A 20,768-nucleotide genomic window follows, 5' to 3' on the forward strand; every position below is an offset into this window, starting at 1 on the left:
ATATGATTATGCCGTTGAATTAAGGTTTAATCCTAAACTAATTGACCGATCATTATTAATTTTGAAACACAGATACTAAGTGTAAAAGGTCGTAATCTGAGCTATATTTACTTTAAGTTTTATGCAACCGAGATAAAGAAGAGTTGGAAGCCGTTTGTGAAAGTTCATATGCCACGGATTTTTATGAAATCTTAACAAAAGCTATTAGGCATCAATCTATATAAGATTCTGCGTATTGATTCCTTAGTTAGTCTGTATTCTTTGAAAAAGGCCAAAGACAATTTTGAAGGCCAAACTACTCTAAAAAAAATGCCAACTTCGTGGAATTTGGCATTAAAAATTACAATCTAGCAACCATGGACAAGAATATGACAGTGACCTCCCTTTCATGTAGCCTCGTTTTCGGATATCATCATAATGATATATAATCATCGTTGCAAATGAAAAAACTCATAGTTATTTCGACAGACAGCAGTTATTCGCCGAAGAAAGAAGCCAGCAAAACGTGATGTAAAAATGGAATATTTAAAAGAAACAGGGCAAAAAGATAACATTGCCTGCCAAGAGGGGCTGGACCGAAGAAGTAAATTAAAGATTATCTCTTACAATGTGATTTTATTATTTGAATGTAGCACAATATTACTTTTAGATTATTCTTTATTTATTTATCTCATTTCGGTCAATTCTATATTGAAAAAGCAATCGACACGATTTTCATTTAAGTTTTTATTACAAGCACATAAACGCATCTATATTTTATTTCGTTTAGTCTGTTTGTCTGTCTGAACATTGCAGCTTTTCTCGGAAACTACTGAGTGGATCTGACTGAAATATTGTACGGACCTTTATTATGATAAGGTGCAGCGAACTAAGTATTATGGTCTCCATTTAATGCACAGCTAGAAAATGCAAAAAAAATAGCAAAAATTTAACCATATCAAGTTGGCATAAAACATAATATTATTATTATTATTATTATTATTATTATTATTATTATTATTATTATTATTATTATCAAAGGGTTTTTAACGGGTAAAAACTTTAGTTTTGCATATTTTTGTCACTCAAGCAGTTTGTAAATGAAAAAAAAAATGAGATATTTTCGAAAAAGGTGCCAAGGCCGATGCCATTTTCTGTAAACTTCCATGCTATTATGGTGTCTATTTTCATGCAGATAGACACAGGTCATGCCCTCAGCTAAAAGTGCTGGTGACCTCTCGCCCGATTTGATCAGCCAATAAATGATTATGCAATCCATCCACGTACTTTGTCATGTGACCGACACCCTTATAAGCTCTAAGAACAGTGAGTTTCATATGAGTTCAAGACTTTGATGAGACCACATCGATAAAAAAGAAATAGACGAAGACAAAGAGAAAAAGTGGGAAAATGTCTTCATCATCACATCTTATTCTTTCATCTTTTGATTTTGACCTTGTGTACACTCAAAAAAAACAAACATGCTAAATGGCAACCACGTGACTTGAAAAAAAAACACTTATTTTACGTTTCTTTCTCTTTTTTTCCTCAGAATCTGATACATGTGATTTATGGATCCGCTGCAAGTACAACTCCTTGCGACATTACCTCAAACAACTGGATGAACTTCCGGGTTGTCCGTGCCTCTACCCGGACCTGGCATGGAATAGTCAGCTGTGGGACGACTCGAAAGAGAGTTACTTCTCTTGGGAGACGGCTAATTCGGCAGCCGACCGCAGTGACATCTACAAACCGGGTGCTAGATTTTGCATTCGGTCGCAACTCGAACCCGGAATGTTGACACTGGCCGCCCAGCACTGTTGCTACGACAATAATCAGCAGTTGATCACCCGAGGAAAGGCAGCTGGAACGCCAAACCTCATCAGCCCGCAGATCTCCTGGGAATTACATCGGAAAGTCGACATCTTGCCTTGGATAATATGCAAAGGTGACTGGTATCGGTAAGTGAAAGGTTGTTTTTATGAAATTTTTTAGCGGTGCACAGGTCTCTTCTACAACGATCAAAGTGTAGTATCTGTTCTTCAGATGCTGCTCTTCCATTTCCTGTTCTCTTTCGGTGGAGGAGCAGTCCTTCACGACTGAGACAATTTTTTTTATTTTTGTACCTTTTCTCCACGTATAAAAAACGACCCTGGTGTCTAACTCTGTCCCGTGGGGAGGCATAGTAAATAGGTACAACGAAAGGCCGACATGTTATTTGTTATTTTTTTATTTCTATTTTTTTTTTTTTTTACATTTTCACCCCAAACAAGGCACACTGCCACTTTGATGTGGGGGGGAGCTACTATCAGGGCCAAAGTTGCAGGGATACTATGTAGGGAGTTGAGCAGCAACACTTGAAATTCTGTATGTCAGTACAGTTGGGGAAGCAAGAAACCAGAAAGGAAATCCAAGTTCTGGGGAAGAAACTATTAGAGTAGAAGGCTTTCTTACATCTAGGGATATCTACTGTGTAGGGGTGGGACTTTGCTGCTTTTGGTTTTGTCGGGGTTATTTACGCGATGGGGTACGAGTGCTTGTAGTTCGTCGAGGAATCCACAATTAAAATACTTGTAAAACAGGCAAAGGGATGCAACATTTCGTCGATGGGACAGAGGCCTAGAAGACAGTCCAGGACCTATTAGGTTGACGACTCTCTTTTGAACCCTGTCTGGGAATGAGAGACTAGTAGCAGATGCATCATCCCAAATATGACAACAATACTCCATACATGGGCGAATGGTGGCCTTGTAAAAGTACAGGATACGTAAGAAAGAAGTAGCGACAGCTAAGAGAGAATTTACCGAAACCACCAGAAAACGCATTGAAGCGCAGAAATTAGGAACTCGTCATTTCTGGAAAATATACAACAGTGTAGTAAATAATGGGCAATGAATAATTCTCCCACTATCCAACAATCATGATGTTGTTTGCACGGCAACCTAGAAAGCTAACATGCTTGCTCGTCGGTTTGCCTAAAACTCTACTTCGGACTCAGCAAAACATTCCATCCCTGATTTTCCTTGGAGGACAGAAACCACATTAGGTTGGCGAAGATAATATGAGGTTGCAAGAAAGATAGAATGATGAAGAAATAGTAATAATGAAGAGATTAAAATTACAAACACGCACACACGCGCGCGCGCGCACACACACACACACACACACACACATACATACATAGACCCACATAAAAAGAGAGAGCCAGAGAAAGAGAATATGAAAAAAATAATAAAGGACAATATAAAAATATATACTAATGCATACAGATTTAGTCGATTATTTAATATGGATGATTAATTATCCTACGTCCCTAATTGATGTAACGTCCTTATTGAATAAATGAATATATGCATAAGTATATATTTTTTGTCTCTTGATCTATCTATCTATCTATCAAGTCGTTTTTCTTTTGTGTGCATCGATATTCATATTAAAACCCCTCTTTTCTATTTATTTAAAAAGAATATACAATTTTCTTATATATGGTTTGTGGAAATGCATTCATCTACAAAAGATCTAGCTAATTTGCATATTCTTTTAAACATTCATTTTAATTAATTCCCTATTAGTTTTTTCGGTTTTCTTATGGGGTGATCATCTTTAGTTAACTATTACGTGTAATTATATTCATGCAGATATTCTACATGATTTATACTTGCATAATATTTGCGTAAAATCTTTACAGTAAACAAAAAATTGTTTCCATATATATATTTATGTACGAGGGGCGTGCAATAAGTAATGCCCCTGACCCACTTCCCATAGAAGTAGAGCAACGAAACTTGGCACAGTTATTAGTCTTTCTCTACATAGGAACCACCCAGAGTTATGCATTTCTCCCATCGTTTGATGCTGCTCTGGAGACCGTTTTTGTAGAACACCCCAGGTTGGTCCTCCAACCACTACGTGACTTCGCAAATCAAGGAAACGCTTTCCTTTCAAAAACAACTTCATGGCTGGGAAGAGGTGAAAATCAGAGGGGGCAAGGTCAGGAGAGTAGGGAGGATGGGGTTGATTTCATAACCACACGCCCGTGCTTCTGATCTGGCGATGTGCGAGTTGTGGACCGGGGCGTTGTCCTGTAGGAGGAGGGTACCTTTGCTGATCTTGCCCCGCCTCTTGATTTTGATAACTTCTCTTAATTTTCTCAAAAGTGAAGCATAATAGGCTCCTGTAATTGTGGTACCCTTTGTCAGGAAATCTGTCATCACTACTCCGTCCTGGTCCCAGAAGACTGTGAGCATGACCTTGGCAGCGGACGGCTGCACCCTTGCCTTCTTTGGGGGTGGTGAGTCCAAGTGCTTCCACTGCATTGGCTGGGCTTTGGTCTCTGGATCATAGTGATGGACCCAGGTTTCATCTTGCGTAATCAGTCTTTTGAAAAACTTTGACTCATCTTTTTGGCACATCTCCGAATTCATCTTCGAGCACTCGACGCGTTCTCGCTTCTGGAATGGTGTGAGCAACCTGGGAATCCATCTGGCAGACACCTTATGCATATGCAAATAGTCATGAATGATAGTTTCCACAGACCCTGTATTAATCTTGACATCTTGGGCTATTTGGCCAATAGTAATGCGCCGATCTTCCAAAATGGCAGCCTCAACTTGACGGACAGATGCCTATTCAATGGCAGAAGGTGGGCGACCAGCTATATTTGAATTAACGATGCCAGCGTTTTACAAGGTCATATGATGGGGCATTATCACCACAAGTTTCTTTCATTTCATCAAAGGTCTCCTGTGGTGTGCGTCCTTTCAAATACAAAAACCGGATCACTGCTCGACATTCAACAGGCTCCATTTGACACCTGACTCAGTTCAAACACCTGTAAAACAGAAACCACAATTAGTTCAGAGCTGTAATTTGCAACATAACCCGTAGAGATATCAATTATTGCACATGCAAAATTTCAGCTAGATCAGACAACTGGAGTGGGCCAGAGTCATTACTTATTGCACGCCCCTCGTATACGTATATATTTTTGTTTAATCTATGAGTCTATCTATCTATCTATCTATCTATCTATCTATCTATCTATAAAAGTGAACGTGTCTGTGTGCCTGTCTGTGTACATTTCCCTACGCAATAACTCTGTCAATTTTTAGCCTACGGATTAGAAATTTGATATACAGGGTATTGAGATTTGGGAAAATCTTTGTGATTAGTTTTCGGCCAGAAATTTCGTTGTTAAGGGGACAAAGTTCAACGATTTGACCTTTGAAAACTCTACCAAACTCCTCCGACAATTTTGGGTATAAACACTTGAAATTTTAGATATAGGTTATTTGGACATGGATCTAACTTAATAATTGGATTTGAGCCCAAAACAATAAATGTTAAGGGGTCATAATAGGGGTCAAAGTTAAAACAATTGACCGTTTTATTTTATTTTTTTGTTTTTTTTTCTCAGCATACACCTCCAAGCACCCGGGCAACGCCGGGCACCCATGCTAGTATGTCTATAAAAATGAAATTGTCTGTGTGTGTGTGTCTGTGTACATTTCCCTACAAAACTACTCTGTCAATTTTCAGTCTACAGACTCGAGATTTGGCATAAGAGGTATTGAGATTTGGGAAAATCTTTTTGATCGGTTATCGGTCAGAAATTTGGCTGTTAAGGGGTCAAAGTTCAACGATTTGACCTTTGAAAATTCTACCAAACTCCTCCGCCAATTTTGGGTCTAAACACTTGAAATTTTAGATATAGATTCCTTGAACTTTTTGGCTTGATTTGAGCCCACAATAATAAATGTTAATGGGTCTAAAATCTGGTCAAAAATCTAAAAAAATTCGACCTCTCAGCCAATTTTTGATCTAAACATTGGAAAATTTACATAAAGTGTATTCAGACATAGGATAAGCTTTTTAATTGTTTTTTGGCGGAAATTTTTGTTGCCAATGTGTGAAAGTTCAAAAGATTTGCCATTTGCGATCTCTAGCAAACTAATCAGCCAATTTTGGGTCTAAACATTTGAAATTTTACATAATGCGTATTTAGACATGCAGCAAGCTTTTTAATCAGTTTTGGGCGAAAATTTGCCTGCCATATATATATAAGTGGGTCAGGTCAAAGTATATATAATGAGAAGTGGGTCAGGGGCATTACTTATATGTATATATATATGTCGTCGTAATCGTCGTATACGTTACATTTAATTCAGAAGCAAGTTCTCGAATAGTTGTGCACGGATTGTTTTCGACTGAAGCTCTTAATTGATCGTCGTCAACATCCGATGGACGACCACTGTGCTCATCATCTTCAAGACTGTAGACGTTGCCATTAAATTTCTTAAACCACCATTGCGCAGTGCGTTTAGAAGTGGTTCCTGAGCTAAACGCTTCATTGATATTGCTAGCCGTTTCAGCAGCTTTTCGGCCTAGCTTGAATTGAAAAGAAAATTGTACGAATTTGCTTTCTTTCCATGTTGTATTCAACATCCTGCAAAGAAGACATTTGTTTTAAAACGATTGTAATTTAAACGATCAGATAAAGCGATAAATGCTCTTCAAAATGATTTATAAAGTAAAGGTATTATAACAAAAACTTATTTGAAAATGCATCATCTGAAATTAAAATGAAAAATCCCGCGAGAACTTTCTTTTCAACTAAATCTGGATAATTTTGATTACTATTTTCATCTGAGATGTTATTCTCACAACATTTCGGCCGATGTAACCTTCGGCTTTCTGTTGAATTCGGGAATCTGTGTATCGAACTTGGGAATCTATATGTAGTTTTAAACGGTACTTTTATTTAATCTACAAGAATAGCTTGTTTAAACCTTTTAATAATATATTAGGCACGTGCACATGAATAGCCGATGCTCAAAATGCATAAACATTTTGACCCCTTCTTTTACTTAAAAATGAGTTAAAAATAAAAAATAAAGACTATACAAAATACTGTTAGAAACTCGCTCAATATATGTTACCGTGGCATAGGTTGGTTTCTAACAGTATTTTCTATAGTTTTTTTTTTTTTTTAACTAGTTTTCTCAACTTACCGTGTTCAAAAGAGAGTCCGGCGCCATTTTAAATTTTTCAATACATCGGTAAACACTGTATGTTTTTGGAGCTGAATAAAAATGTTACATTTAATAAAAACACTAAAAAAATTATCCAGTTAGGTAGAAAAGTAACTTATATTGCCTTTGATAACATTTATTTGTTATATATTTGTTTTTTGACAACTTTTTCGAATCTATATGTAATAGTAATTTTTATCCGTTTGTCAACTGTTTCACGACTGCGCATGCGCAACTCGTTCACATGACTGTTTCTTATGTAAAGAATAAGTAGGTGTGAAAACACTTTTTAATATACGTGGCAAGCTAGTCTAATGGTTATCGTATTTGGCTTATTGTCTTTAGGTTTTGGTTTCGATCTCAGCTCGAGTATTTTTTTTTACTTGCAAGAAGTGAACTGTTTAGAAGAAAACATAATACTCGCATGCACATGTTTCAGTTTCTTTTTTTACTTCATTTTTTTTAAAGAAATTTAACGTTACTTTAATACCGGGCAACGCCGGGTATATCTGCTTATAGTTTATAAAATATTTGTACGGTTTCGGCATAAAATTACCCAACGACGGTCGACGTGACGTAAAACGCAACAGTTAATTCAATCTTCGATAGATTCTCTCTCTCTCTCTCTCTCTCTCTCTCTCTCTCTGCCCCCCTTTCCCTCTCTCTCTTTCTCTCTTTCTCTCTCTCTCTGTCTTCTCTCTCTCTACCACCTTTCTCTCTCTCTCTCTTCCTTTCTTCTCTCTCTCTCTCTGCCCCTTTCTATCTCTCATTCTCTCTGTCCTCTCTCTCTCTCTCTTTCTTCTCTCTCTCTCTCTCTGTCCCCTTTCTCTCTATCTCTCTCTTTCTTCTCTCTCTCTGGCCCCCTTTCTCTCTATCTCTCTTTCTTTTCTCTCTCTCTGCCCCCTTTCTCTCTCTCTCTCTTTCTCTCTCTCTCTCTTTCTCTCTATCTCTCCCTCTGTCTTCTCTCTCTCTACCCCCTTTCTCTCTTTCTGCCCCCCTTTCTCTCTCTCATTCTCTCTGTTCTCTCTCTCTCTCTCTCTCTCTCTCTGCCCCCTTTCTCTCTATCTCTCTCTTTCTTCTCTCTCTCTCCCCCCTTTCTCTCTATCTCTCTTTCTTTTCTCTCTCTCTCTCTCTCCCCCCTTTCTCTCTATCTCTCTTTCTTCTCTCTCTCTCCCTCCCTCTCTGTCTGTCCCCCTCTCTCTCTCTCTCTCAATTATATATATCATACTATTCCTTACACTAGTTCTCTTATCATTTACCTTTTATTTACGTCATTCGTTCTTCCTCGTAGAACCCTTATAAGGATTGTGAAGAAAGGGCACAAAAACATGAAACATTACAACAGAGCTTAACAACATCTGGTAAATCTCGTTTCAACAAAAACTGTTCACTGAGAGCTTCATCAAGCTGGATTTTATGGGAAGACTGTTATCAGAAAACCACTTCTTCCGATATTTTTTCATTATTTTGTCCAACACCTATATTTATATCATCCTATTCCTCTCACTACTCCCCTTATTCGTCCTTTATTTACGTCATTTGCCCTTCCTCCCACCTTCGAAAACATCGACAACCAGATGAAGTGTTCACAACGCTATGCAAGCAAACAGCACCATCAGAATGTTAAGGTTATAAGATTAAGGTTATAGGATTAAGGTTATAGGGTCATTGTTATAGAGTTAAGATTAAGTAGATTAGAACCAGAGGAGTAGTAGTACCTGACAGGATCCCATCTATTCATTAACTAGAAACTATCATTTTATTTGTTTGATCAGATTAATCTACAGACTGATCATATAAAAATGCGCACGATGACAAACAAGCAAACAACACTATCATAATTTTAAAGTTAGAGTTATAGGGTGAGGGTTATACACAGGTGTTGGACAAAATAATGGAAACATGCTGCAAATTTTGCGTCCATTTTAAAACGCTTATAAAAATTGAAAGAAAATACCAAACCGTTGTTTTCATTTTTATTATTTAAGAAGTTGCTGACGAATGTGGTAACGTCGTGGATGTATGAAATCAGTGCCTGACGCCCCTACATCTTCTAGCATGAGTTCGCTCCTGCACACAAAGCCAAGACGACCCAGGCGTGACTGCTTGATAATATTCCGGGTTTGGTAATTTAACTAAACTGTTTCTAGATGAACTGCATCTACGGCGTAATAACGTTGACACACCGGTTCTCGTTAGATCACCGAAGTTAAGCAACGTTGAGCCTGGTCAGTACCAGATGGGTGACCAATTTGGGGAATTCCAGGCACTGTACGTAGGAGGACGTCGGCAACTCCCTGCAAGAGTTGCAAAAACCTGTCGTCGTCATCTCCTCCTAACGAGGATATACATGCGACTAGGGACCGCTTGTGAAATGGAACTTCCTCTTTTAAACCCGCAAAGGGTTGGTTTCCATTTTTAAATAAATAAACCGTCGGTCTTTGCATATACAACTTTTGCGTTTATTGCATATTTAGTTTTCCTTTGATGAAGGGCGACATTTTTTATGCAACAGCCTGTATATGCAGGGGCTTGGACAAAATAATGGAAACAACTTGTTAATTTTGCATCAAATTTTAAAACATCTATAAAAATTGAAAACATTACCAAAATATTACCCTTCTCTCTCTCTCTCTCTCTCTCTCTCTCTCTCTCTCTCTCTCTCTCTCTCTCTCTCTCTCTCTCTCTCTCTCTCAGTCCTTGGGATTGTGTATTATCTTAAAGTACATCCGATAGTGATACTCCTTAAGAATCTTTAGGGAGTTTGGAAACACTCCTTAATCGCTGTTACTCCCAGGTTCGTTCTGAACCAGAGGAGTGACATTACCTGTCAAGTTTGTCATCTGTTCATTAAATAGAAATTATCGTTTTATTTCTTCACAAAACAAACCAGTCCTATATAAAACGTTTGTACGGTTTCCGTATCAAATAACCTACAAACGGTTGACATGCCGTAAATCATAATAACGAACTAACTTGACACCGCTTAGTTTTTAGTGCCTTTCTCAGAATTAAATTCTAAAACTAAAATATCGTGCATATCCCATGGGAGTTTTTTTTTTTTTTTTTTTTTTTTTTTTAATTATCTCATTTTTATTAGCGAGGTTTGGATTATAAGCGTAACTTGATCCAGCTCATCGTAATTCCAAAAGGTTCGGATATAATTATCTGGTTTGGTTCAAATTTTCCTAATTATCGCCTTGGAGAGAATTAAATATGCAGTATTCTCCAAAGAGAATTTCTTAAAGAAATAATTCATTTCAATTAATTAAAAAATCTGAATTCTTGATCCCATCTGATCGGTGGTCAGAACAAAATATTTTATTTGTAACTAGTAGGCAGCCTGGTGTTGCCCGGTCGTAAAATATGCTTACATATGATATTTTAATTCATACAGATTTCGTATGTATTATTATAGAGCCAATCTTTATTGATTATTATATTGTACCTAATCTAATATAGAAGTGATTTTAAAAGTAATAAAAAAATATGACTTGGGTGTTATCAGCTAGAATCGAAACCAAAGCATTTAGTGCTCCAGACTTAGTCGTTTCTGTTTGAGCCATCGTCAGATGAATTAAAAATAGTTAAAAAATGAACCAACTTTAAAAATATATACATGAGGAAAATGCTTACAAAAACACTGTAAGTCGGTTTACGCCTGCCAAGTTCCATTTTTTTTTTTTTTTTTTTTGTCAATTTTGATCTCTTAATAGATAGTTTGGTGCTTATACACTATTGGGACAAAAGGACAAAATTTCAGAAATCGTAAAACTGAATTTCACATGAAAACAATGTTATCTACGTATTCCTCATATTTTTAAGATGATTATATCCAAAAATTACGAAAATCGATAAGGTAGAAAATTATTTATTAAAGAAAACAAAAATAGAATTTGATGAAAACGATTGCAAGACAAATGAGAATTCAAAAGGGAGGTCATTTTCCGTTTTGATTTAAACAAGATGGCGATAACTTTTCACCTGCTATCACGATTGAAGTTATTTATTTTTTATTCAATAATATTCAGACTGCATTATTTAGAAAATACCATCGTAACTTATGAGAATTGACAAAAAAAAAGTCAGTTGAAACCATTGTTTTTTATCTGAAAACTCCATTTATCGACTAAAAAATCTCGCCCCAATAATGTAGAAGCGCCGATATTTTCACTGGCCTAAAACTCATAAAAGAACGGTTCACACAAAAATGCAATCATTTGACCCACCTCGCGCCACTCTACGACCTTGCATCTCGAAAGAGATACATTTTGAAAAAATGGAGATGGACATAGTCACTTTTGTAAATTAGATTTTGTTGTTGAATTTAAATTTTGAATGCCTAAAAGTTAGCAGGCAACTTGATGTTGCTCGGATATGAAAGAGGACCCGATGTGAACTTCTGCTGCCAGCATGAAATCTCATACTTACTGTTTGTGTAATGGACGTCATCATCATTTGATGATGTCATCAATTGTGCACGGTTGCGTCAATATCTGTTTTAATGGCTGACATCATCCATTTGTGACGGCATTGTTTATGACGTAATTCTTTTGTGATGTTCCTATTTACTTGCCTCGTCACGAGGGTGGAGTTAGACACAAGGTCGGTTTTTAATGTGGGGAAAATCCAGATCCTCAAAGAGGGACACTCTTGATAGGAACAAAGATTAAAAAAAATGTCTTAGTCATGAAGGATTTCTCCGCCGAGGAGAGAAAAGGTAAAGTCTAGCATCAGAACAGATACTACCCTGTGATCTTGATCCGAATTGTGAATGAAGTAACTCCATATGTTAAGGCGTTCAATTGCAACTTGCTAAGCTGTTACGTCCGAATTAGAGTTCCGAGTTTTTGCGAAACCAATTCGAAGTGTTTTCCTACCAGCACATCAGCGCACATTCCATTAAAGATTCGGCAACAATACTTCATACATAAGCGGATTTTTTAACAGCAACGTCTTGTCCACGCTGTCATTTGGAAGTGAAAATTGGCATCTCAAAATCAAACACGGAAAATAGTTGCGTTTGATTTCAAATGCATTTGAAAGATTATAGGATCAAATAATGCAATCGGCTAACGTTAAGGTTAAGGGTTCCAGGTGAGGTAACCACACATTCTTCCGAAACCAATTAGGAGATTGATTTCAATATGAGATGTAGATATCATATCAAAGTAGTTTCATCTACTGGAGAGAACACGAACGCCTACTAGACGCTATCCTCGATTGTCTAAAATCTTTCTGTACAAGCGTTTGTCAGAAAAACCCTGGAAAGATGATACTTTCCCTACAAGTAAACCCTGACAAAATATTTCAAATCACATTTCGTATTCGCAGTCCAAATAAGATCTCCTCTGCATACTGGCTTTTTACAAAGAATGGTGCCATCCATCCATAGCCCTTGAGCCCCTGAGGGGCATATGCCATCTACAACTTTTGTAGATGTTTTTGTAGCGAGGAGTTCTTTTTACAAGGTGAGGATGCTGGTCCCACATCCAACCTTCCCAGAAGGTACATACAGCGCGTAGCTTTCCCAAATGGTCACCCATCTGGTACTGGCCAGGCTCAACGTTGCTTAACTTCGTGTTACAAGAAAAGGGCTCTTTTCTTGTAAGTAAGAAAAGCATTAGATAAGTAAAAATGAGATTAGGATAGACCGAGATTCGAACCTTGTAAGCAAGGTTCAGAAATAGATTCAGAAAAGAATTTTGCATTGTTCAATTTAATATAAAATAGTTTAGATATGTTGTTGTAAAAGGAATTTTAATTGTTCAATTCGTTTTATGAAAACTGAATTAAAATAAGTTCAGCTAGGAAATAAAGAACAATGCAATTTAAACATATTGAAAAAATAAGTTAGGTCGAAAAATAGGTTAGTGAGAATTCTTTATTTGCAGAAGTGTGTTTTGGAAATGTATGTTTAAGCCACGTGAGTTCCCTACGTGAGTCGATCACGTTGTAAAGCCATACATGACGTCATAGCAAAAATGAATTCTCAATATAGGAGCTAGAGAAAAGATCAGTTAGGGAGAGACGAAGATCGAAGTCAGCACGGAGACGGACAGAGTTGGCATGAGGAGGGTCCCTCTTTAGAAGCGAAGGGAGAAAGTTTTAAACATGTAAAAACAACTTTGAATTCCTGGATGTCATCCTCATTTCGACCGGTAAAATGGAATAAAAGAACATCTCATAATTTTGTAACTGCCGTCTTCGTCGTCTTCGTGTCGTCTTTCTACAAAATTGAAGGCAATGTGAAATCATCGTTGCTGCAACCGTACGGTGTATATATATTTTCTTTGTAGATACTAAACCATTGGCATCTACAAATTGCACCATTAAAAATAGCATTTCTTGAATAAAATCCAGATTGGTGATTGTGCAGTATAGTTAACAAGAAAAATAGGTGTGAGGAGAACAAATTTTCGACAATAACTTTGTATAAAACCCATCCTAAGTAATGTGTCTCTCCATCTGTATTATAAGAATTGATCACCCCATCCCTCATCGCTATGTTAAGAATCTACAGAACTGTATGTCTCTCCTCTCTCTTCTCCCCCTCATCAATATGAATGTCCCCATCCTACCTAATAAAAAGACCCCAGCTATGCAACGTTCGGTGATCTGTCCGAGAACCAGTGTGTCAACGTAATAATGCCGTACACAAAGAATGGTGCACCTTCTCCAAATGATTTTGTCTCAAGCAACAGCACAAAGCTGGATACTCCACCAGACAAGATAAAATCTCGTCCTGGAATCTAGTGAAACCAAGAGAGCACAAGAAAGGTATAGTATAACTATATAAATGTTCAATTGGGGAAATTTTTTTTTACAAAGAAATCACCACTTATTAAGGCCCAGAGTCCACTCGAGGATAAAGATTAAAGAGTGTACAGTAGTCAAAGGGACAATATCATAGCAATCGTTAGAAGTGTAAATTTGGTAAAATTGGATTGCTTAAGAGAAACGGCTCATCAAGAACTTGTTTACTTTGGACTTGAAGACGACCATATTGTAATCAGCTGGAAAGCAGGCAAACGGAAGAGAGTTCCGCAAGTGTGCAGTTCTAAGAAAGAACCTTTCCAAGTCTTTACTAACTCAGTGCTTGAGTCTAAAAGAGAACTTTAATGGAACATTCGAATATCTGTGCATCTCATATAGAGATTAAGTGTTAGGTTTTCTGAGAAATCGACTGAAGGAAAATGAAACAATAAGATATAATAATCCAAAAAGGTTTGTTTCGTTTTCGTTTTTAAATTAATGTACCACTTTTTTTAGTCATCCAAATACTCATTTGGAATCTTTCAAATTGCAATGTTCGTTTATTTGACTTCTTGTACAGTTTAATTCTTCCTGAATGAATCATTTTATTTTTATTGTCTTTTACAGTTACCACAAAGTGGTGCCACCAAATAACTCCGTGATGTGCAAGAACAATCCGGAAGATTCTGAATTCTACCGACAAGTTATTGACCTGAAAAATATTTAAGAGTTTCAAGAATGGCCGGGAATCAAAGACACGTTGGATCGCAACACATACAGAGGAAATAAAGATCAATTTTTCTTTTCCATCAAAAAAATGTCCAAATCTTCCGAACATTAAAAAAATTCTGAATTATTTTAATTTTCACTTATTTGAACATTTCTTGTGTGTGTGTGTGTGTGTGTGTGTGTGTGTGTGTGTGTGTGTGTGTGTGTGTGTGTACGTGTGTGTGTGTGTACGTGTATGTGTGTGTACGTGTATGTGTGTGCGCACGCGCGTGTGTGTATGTGTGCGCGCGTGTGTGTGTGTGTGTGTGTGTGTGTGTGTGTGTGTGTGTGTGTGTGTGTGTGTGTGCGAGCGTGCGCGCGTGTGCGCGTGCGAGCGTGTGAATGCATCTATCATTTACAGGCTCCAAACCTACCGGCAATAATTGCACTAATTTTGGTTGAAGCAGCTTTGGTTTGTCGTGGACTGTTCAGAATTATAATACATCTCGTAGAATACTATTTACAGTTCCGTTTCTGAATTTTTGAGATGAGGATTGATTATTCGTTATTATCTGGATTCTTCGGACTACTGTTCTCATCTTAAATGTCATTTTCACAACGTTTTAGTCGATGTAATCTCCGATCTTCTTCAGGTGTATCGAACGCGAGAATTTTTTCTGTCGAATTCGGGAATTTAGCCGGAATTGTCTGCAATGACACGTGGGGCAATATGTGATGATTGGTTAGAGTACTTGCAAAAAAAAAAAATCAATTGTAAAAGTGATATTCTCTTGAAGGTTGAGGGTTCAATTCTCAGTGTGGCTGACCGAAAAATATAATTGTGAATTACTTAGGACCTCTATCAAGTCATGGCTGGTGGAACGAGAACATACTAAGCCCGTCAATAAAGTGTTCCGTTCGAAATTCCGTTCAGATTCTGAGTTCGACAAGATACACCTTAAGAAGGTCAGAGGTTACATCAACCGAAACGTTGTGAAAATGACACGCAAGATGAGAACATTAGTCCGAAGAATCCAACTAATACAACTGTTACGATTCCTTATCTCAAAAAGTCCACCAAAAGATTATTGATCCTCCTTACATTTTTTATCTTCTTATATCAGAGCAGCGTAGATAAATATCTCCGCCATGTTAGGCGAACTACACCTCATCTTGCAATCAGCACGGTGCATCAGCAAAGAAAAACATTTCTAATTGATTATGAAAGAATATGTGCTTACCGAACCTGAACCTTATTTCTAGCCTAAATTATAAGAAAAGTCAGTGCGACAGTTTAGCGAATTATTCGGCAAGAAGTCGCTGAAGACTCAATAATCTATTTCAACAAATGAAGAGCTTACGTTAATTTAAACCAACTCAGTTTTCGTCATTTATACGTAAATCATCAGCAAATGTTTGTCAATCGCATTACACCGGAACACATACTCGAGGAACTGAAAGATCATGGCTTGACACGAAGATTCGTATATTGAAAATAAAACTGAATGTATTACGGTGTAGATACTTTATATCGTGTAAATACTAAGCCAAAGTTGCACCCGTATGGTGTATATATATTTTCTTTGTAGATACCAAACCATTGGTATCTAAAAATTGCACCATTAAAGATAGCATTTCTTGAATAAAATCCAGATTGGTAATTGTGCAGTATAGTTAACAAGAAAAATAGGTGTGAGGAGAACAAATTTTCGACAATAACTTTTACCAAACGCAAGAAAATTTAATCTTCTATACACTTGCGTGTTTTTTTCTGTTTTTTAGACTTTTTTAAACATTTGTTTTTTGTTCTTATTTTTTTCAGATTTTTTAATTTTTTGTCTTAGAGTTTTTTTTATTTATTTTTTTTTCTTCGAGGTTTGTAAAAAAAATAATTAAAGATGGCACTAGCACATAAAGTCGAATCGTTCAGTATAGTGCAAATTATTTTGAAATAAATAAGAATTTAAAATCAGTTTAAATAAGTTAAAAATATTACATATTGGTTAAAAATTAAATATTTGACTGATTGGTGACATCTATTATTGTTATATATTCCATTGTTCACTTGTTAAACATACGACATCAAATGTTCACGTTAAGTTAAAAACGACAGCCATCTTGAATATCTAATTTCCACATCCTTGTAGATATTGGTACTGATAATTTGAAAGTAAAAACAACCATTTAAAAAAACATTCCAAAATTTAAAAAATTCGCAGATCCGTAGATTTAAATGTCTTCCGATTGGGTTAAGTTACGTGTTGAAAATTTGTTTTTACCATTTTTCCCCTTTCTTATTTTTATTTTCTTGTTATCCTTGCACAGTTGTCTTCAGGTTAATTTTCCTTCAATCTAACGCCCCACCACGACGATAAAGGAATTTTACAATATTCAAAGACTTGATAGACATTTTGAAGATAAAACACCCAAATGTTTGAGAAAAAATTGTGGATTACAAGTGTTGGATAAAAATGTTGGATAAAATGTTGGATAAAATGTTGGATAAAAATGTTGGATAAAAATGTTGCATAAAATGTTGGATAAAAATGTGGATAAAAGTGTTGGATAAAAATGTTGGATAAAAATGTTGGATAAAAAGTGTTGGATAAAAATGTTGCATAAAATGTTGGATAAAAATGTGCATAAAAAGTGTTGAATAAAAATGTGGATAAAACGTGTTGGATAAAATGTTGGATAAAAAGTGTTGGATAAAAATGTTCGATAAAAATGTTGGATAAAAATGTTCGATAAAAATGTTGGATAAAAAGTGTTGAATAAAAAATATTGGATAAAAAGTATTGGATAAAAAGTATTGGATAAAAAGTATTGGATAAAAATGTTGGATAAAAATGTTGGATAAAAATGTTGGATAAAAAGTGTTGAATAAAAAGTATTGGATAAAAATGTTGGATAAAAAGTGTTTGATAAAAATGTTGGATAAAAACGTTGGATAAAAAGTGTTGTATAAAAAGTGTTGAATAAAAATGTTGAATAAAAATATTGGATGAGGATAAAAAAAATGTGGATAAAAAATATGTGGGAAAAATGTTGGATAAAAATGTTGGATAAAAATGTGTTGGATAAAAAGTGTTGGGTAAAATGTGTTGGATAAAAAGTGTTGGGTAAAAAGTGCTGGATAAAAATGTTGGATAAAAAGTGTTGGATAAAAATGTTGGATAAAAAGTGTTGGATAAAAATGTTGGATAAAACGTGTTGGATAAAAAGTGTTGGATAAAAATGTTGGATAAAAAGTGTTGGATAAGAAATGTTGGATAAAAAGTGTTGGATAAAAATGTTGGATAAAATATTGGATAAAATGTTGGATAAAAATATTGGATGTGGATAAAAAATGTGGATAAAAAATATGTGGAAAAAATGTGGATAAAAATATGTATAAAAAAAATTGGATAAAAATAAAAAAAACATGACAAATGTGATAAGGATAATGCAAAAATGTATACATCAATATCTTTTATGCAAAATAATTTTTTGGAATAAAACATCAAATTAAAATTTTTAAAAAAGAAAAGAAAATGTAACGAATAAGGAGGTAACGTAAGCATGAAGTTTCTGATCATAATATTTTTTTCAAAAGGGCAATGTGTAATAGCTAAAAAATTGTATGTATTTTTTTAAGATTATGATATGCTGAACATTAGGTATCTTCAAATACGCTACAAAATTACCCCACTATATGTAACAGGCTACAGAATTACCCCACTATATGTAAAACGCTACAGAATTACCCCACTATATGTAACACGCTACAGAATTACCCCACTATATGTAACAGGCTACAGAATTATCTCACTATATGTAACAGGCCAGAGAATTACCCCACTATATGTAACACGCTACAGAATTACCCTACTATATGTAACAGGCTACAGAATTACCCCACTATATGTAAAACGCTACAGAATTACCCCACTATATGTAACACGCTACAGAATTACCCCACTAAATGTAACAGACTACAGAATTACCCCACTATATGTAACACGATGTAATATTAATATAAGTTAATATTATCAGCATAATTGTTGTACTTTTTAGAAGAAATGTAAAATAAACTCGTAATATCTTTTAAGTTTTTGCAGCATACGAAAATAATGGAAATGCTAGACCAAAATTGTGTTGACATTATGGACCCCTTAAAACAACATTCTATTCCTTTCTAACGCGTAGACATGGCCGTGTTTAACAAGTCCAGCAAAAATCAAATAGCCGTAGTCAGATTTTCATTAAATTTTCTATATTTATTCACTGTTGAACTAATTTATACTTAAAATGCAAATTTTGTAATATATATATATTTTATTTTACAAAATCTGAAGAAAATTTATTGGTATTAAGCAAAATTTCAACATTTAATAAATCTGAATATTTTTCATTTAAATATTTCTTTTATTTTATTCAATTATTTGGACTAGGATGATTCCTATCCCGTCGCGGTTAACCTGACGAAGACCAGAGGAATAATCGGCCGAAACGTCGTGAAAACAACAACTAAAAGATGAGGATAATAGTCCACAAATAATTAAATAAAATGAATTATACAAAATACTCATCTCAAAATAATTCCAAATTAATTCAATATTAATAAATGATAATAAAATATTTCTTGTTTTATGTATAAACATGACATATTTTTTTATTTGCCATGTATTCGTAATTACAAAATAGAAATAAATTCAATATTGTTATGTTTTTCTTTCTAAGCACGTTATTTCTCAACTGTATATAATATAATCAGTTTAATTTCCAAATAATATTCTCGAAAATAATTCACTTTAAAAGAATTCAATTCGATACTTTTCACAGGTCAATTTTAAACATAGTGATCTGAGTATGGACCTTTTTTTTACTATTGTAATCTATATGAACAGTGCCGATAGCCATTAGTCGCGTGCTCTCGTGTAATGAATGAATGCGTGAATGTAGGATTGACATGCAATTCTTAAAGATAAACTAAAATGACCGAAAAATGGGCTGAAAGAACTTAAATAAATAAATAAAAAGTAAATGACTTAGAGTGACTTTAATGAACTTAAGGATGAATTGAATGACCTTAAGAATGACTTGAATGCTTAAAAAATAACTGGAATCCTTCAAAAACAACTTGAATGATCTGGAGAATGACTTGAATGGCTTTGAGACTGACTGGTTTTAAAATGGGTGATCATTTCACATTAAATTAATACAAAAAAGTGATCCTCCGATTTATATCACAATAAGTACAGCATGTAGTAAGAACAGATACTACACTTTGATATTGGCCAAAAGGCCAAGAAAAGGGTATTTATTTGCTCCCCCACCGAGCAAATTAGGCACAAGCCCGATTTTTAATGTGAGGAGTGAGGGGGAAATGGAGACCAACTGCCCGGGGAGTAGGGGAGCTGGATAGTGACAATTGGTATGAAGGGTTGCCCGTACATTGACCAAGGTCTTATATGTGGGGTCTCCCCCACATATGTTCTTTGCTTGCAGTATCTGCCTGAACAGATATTACACTTTGAGATATTAAATCTTTTTTATACATGTTACAAATACATTGAAAATCAACAATGAACAAAAAACTTAGGCACTGGCTAAAATGCCAAGAAAAGCTTAAAAAGCTAAGAACAGCATCTATTAACAACAGACCTTTGATCTTAACCAAAAAGGCCAAGCACAAAAGTGTTACGGACAGACCGACAGACCGACCGACCGACCGACAGACCGACTGACCGACCGACCGACCGACCAACGGAGTGACTTATAGAGTCGCTTGCACGCGACTAAAAATGACTTTGCCTGTGTGTGCGTGCGGAATTGTCTCTACCAAACTACTCTGAAACTTTCAGTTCAAACCTGTTGAACAAATTCGATTAGATTTTTAACTAGTAAAAATAGCTGCTAAGGGGTCAAAATTTAAATATTGAAACTTGGCAGACGTAAGTCGATTTTAAGTGTCCCTCTAAGCATGCGCATATATATTTATACGTTAAAGTTGGTAATTTTTTTTTAAAGCTTTGATATCCATTAGTCGTTAACTGAAATGATAATGAATAAAATGGAGAGCTAAATGTTGTAGTTTCGATTCTAGCTGATGACACCTAAGTCATATTTTTACACTTTTAAAATGACTATTATATATTAGGCACAATACAATAATCAATAGAGAATTGGTTCTACAATAATAAATATGAAATTTGCTTAAATAAAAAAATTCATATTTAAGCGTATTTTATGATCGGGCTGCGTGCTAGTATAATATAAATAATGACTATTGTCATTTTTTAAATAAAAAAT

General features: G+C 35.4%; 1 protein-coding gene and 1 pseudogene across 1 annotated transcript in view; one reads left to right on the forward strand and one right to left on the reverse strand.

Moving 5' to 3' along the window:
- Positions 1 to 15,242, forward strand: part of LOC145260614 (uncharacterized) — a 248,778-nt gene extending 233,536 nt beyond the window's left edge. The window contains exons 3-4 of the mRNA XM_080118919.1: positions 1,532 to 1,940; positions 14,394 to 15,242. Of these exons, the coding sequence (XP_079975045.1) occupies positions 1,532 to 1,940; positions 14,394 to 14,493 (509 nt within the window). The 3' untranslated portion in view covers positions 14,494 to 15,242. The remainder of the gene's footprint in view (positions 1 to 1,531; positions 1,941 to 14,393) is intronic.
- A 4,405-nt stretch (positions 15,243 to 19,647) lies between these two features.
- LOC145260870 (U2 spliceosomal RNA) lies at positions 19,648 to 19,774 on the reverse strand (annotated as a pseudogene).
- Between the last annotated feature and the right edge of the window lie 994 nt (positions 19,775 to 20,768).

This window comes from Euprymna scolopes, chromosome 36 (genome assembly GCF_053919585.1).
Source record: "Euprymna scolopes isolate OS-2025 chromosome 36, ASM5391958v1, whole genome shotgun sequence".
Taxonomy (NCBI): domain Eukaryota; kingdom Metazoa; phylum Mollusca; class Cephalopoda; order Sepiida; family Sepiolidae; genus Euprymna; species Euprymna scolopes.